At 35.2% G+C, this 2,746-nt stretch overlaps 1 protein-coding gene across 1 annotated transcript; it reads right to left on the bottom strand.

The window, feature by feature from the left end:
• Positions 1–1,550: 1,550 nt before the first annotated feature.
• On the bottom strand, positions 1,551–2,507 carry LOC123234952 (olfactory receptor 6-like). The gene has a single exon (XM_044660957.1). It carries the CDS (start codon positions 2,505–2,507, stop codon positions 1,551–1,553), a length of 957 nt encoding a protein of 318 aa, XP_044516892.1.
• Positions 2,508–2,746: the final 239 nt, after the last annotated feature.

Consider the following 2,746-nt stretch of genomic DNA (forward strand, 5'->3'; position numbering starts at 1 on the left):
ATATATATATATATATATATATATATGTATATACATATATATATATATATGATGCTTCACATTTCTTCTTTTGAAAATGTAGGTATCTATTGAGTAATAGGCTATCATATCTCTTTAAGTGTATTCTTTATATAGCTTAGATATGAAACTTTTTTTCTCCACAGATATTGGATGCAAAAACTTTTCCCCACATAGCATTTTCTTTTTATATTCTGGCAGGACTTCCTTGTGAAAAGTTCTTAAATTACATAATCATAATTGCCTTTTTTATAATCTATTTTTATTTTTCTATATTTTGTGAATATCTTGATTCCTTGTTTTTTAAATGAATTTTACCCCTTCATAGAATTGTGAAAAGTCCCTCCATCCTTGATCCTCTGATTTTTTAGTCATGTGACCTTTTATACTTCATACCAATTTAAAATATATTGGATTGCATGGTATAAAATCTTGTCAGGTTTCATTTTTTGCCCAGTTGCTTTCCAGTTTTCCCAGTTTTGAGGTTTCTCTCTGATTCCAAAAAAAGGAACTTTTTCCCCTCCAGGATTTGTGTCCTCAGGTTTGATAAACATGGGGCTTGATTGTGTGTGTATGTGTTCCTTACTTATATAATATATCCCACTGCTTTACTTTTGTATTTTTAAACAACACCAAAAAGTTTTCCTGATATTTGCCTTTCAATATTGTTTAAGAACTAGAAATGCTAGCTCCCCTGCCATCTTTATTTCTTTTATTTTTCACTCTTTCTCTTTAGATTCAAGAATTCTGGTTCTTTACAAATCAATATGATTTTTACATGAAATTCTAAAAATTGTCTCCATCAGTTCTCTGTTAAGTATTATAGTAAGTATATAGCTTAATTTAGATAAAATTGCAATTTTTGCCATACTTGTATAACCTAACAATGAATAATAACTATTTGTTTTATTTAAGAATTCTTTCTGATTCAAATACTTTTCTGTGCTTCTTTGTTGAAAATATCAGCTCTGTTTCTAAGATATACATTTGATCACATTTTTAAATGGGTTTTTGTACCTTTTTTTAGGATTTTATCATAATTATAAAAGTATTTTATTCTAAGGTTTTGCTTACATTTAAAATAATATTATGGTTGTGGTTGGCATTTTAAATTATGGTTGTTAATTTTTTCCTAGTGCTTAATCATTCTTACATGCCTTATGTAAATTCGACTGATTCACTGTGAATATTTAAAAAATAGTTCTGGAAAATAATTTCTAAGAACTTATTTTAAAATTTTTCTTGAGAAATTTGTCCAGAAGTCTCTTTCTCTGTTTTATCCTGTGTTTAGGAATCAGATCCATATTTGTCTTATATAAAAAGGAGTTAAATTAAGCACTTCTCTTTTTTTCAATTATTACAAATAATTTTGTTGCATAGGTATTCATTTCTCTTCATCTCTGTCTGCCCCTCCTTCCTGGATCTCTATTTATTTTAAAATTTTTCCTCTGGGTTCTTATTACTTATTTTTAGTAATCCTTTCTTTTCTTGGAAGTGGTTTCTGGATCCCTGAATGGACATGAAAATGTTTTTTAAAAGGAGGAGTCTCTCAGGAATAGGGCCCAGCCACTGGTCAGGGTCTTTCTGATGGCATCCTTGACTTCTTGGTTCCTCAGGCAGTAGATAATAGGATTCAACATGGGCGTGAAGACTGCGTATATGGCTGAGATCAGTTTGTTGGAGTTGAAGGAGGCAATAGCCCGAGGCCGAACATACATGAAGATTACAGCTGTGTAAAAGATGATCACTACTGTGAGGTGGGAAGCACAGGTAGAAAAGGCTTTCCGCTGTCCAGCAGCTGAAGGGATGTGTAGGACAGTGTTGATAATGAAGCCATACGAGAGAACGGTAACTGAAAATGGGAATAGAAGGATGACAATGGCCAGGGCAAAGTCCACCGCCTCAGCCATAGAAAAGTTCTTGCAGGCCAATTTAAGGATGGGAGAAACATCACAAAAAAAGTGATTTAACACATTGTTACCACAGAAGAAAACACGTGAGATGAAATAGACCTTGACTATACCAATAGAGAAACCACATAACCAGGAGGTGGCAGTCAACTGGATACAGAGCTCTATGGTCATGATGACCGGGTAGTGGAGTGGATGGCAGATGGCTACATAACGGTCATAAGCCATGGCAGCCAGGAGCACACATTCTGTGCAGGCGAGTGAAAGGAAGAAATAGAGTTGAGTCATACAACCCAAAAATGAGATGGTGTTAGGGTGAAAGAGAAAGCCAGTCAGCATCTTGGGGACAGTGACAGTGATGTACCATATCTCTAGGAAGGACATGATACCCAAAAAGTAGTACATGGGCTTGTGGAGGGGGCCATTGATCCACACAGTGAAGATAATGACCAGATTTTCCATTAATACAAATAGGTATGTTCCAAGGAATAGGATGAAGAGCAGGATCTGCAGCCAGATTGTGGTAGGAAAGCCCACAAGGATGAACTCAGTGACATTTGTGATGTTTTCCTCCCACATGATCAGGGCACCAAAGGTTTTAGGAGAACCTACAATGGCAGGTCAACAGACAATGGTAAGGACCAAACAATACTCCCTCAGGTAACCTGTATTCTTGTTTTAGCCTCAACACTATCTGTTATCACTTAGTTCCTGGGTACCACCAGAACCTTTTAACAGCCTGAAAAGTTATATTTGAGGTAAAACAGAGGGTAAAGTTAAGTCCAGGTCTATATTCCAAAGTCAGGCATCTCTGAGCC

The sequence above is a fragment of the Gracilinanus agilis genome, chromosome 2, assembly GCF_016433145.1.
Source record: "Gracilinanus agilis isolate LMUSP501 chromosome 2, AgileGrace, whole genome shotgun sequence".
Lineage (NCBI taxonomy): Eukaryota > Metazoa > Chordata > Mammalia > Didelphimorphia > Didelphidae > Gracilinanus > Gracilinanus agilis.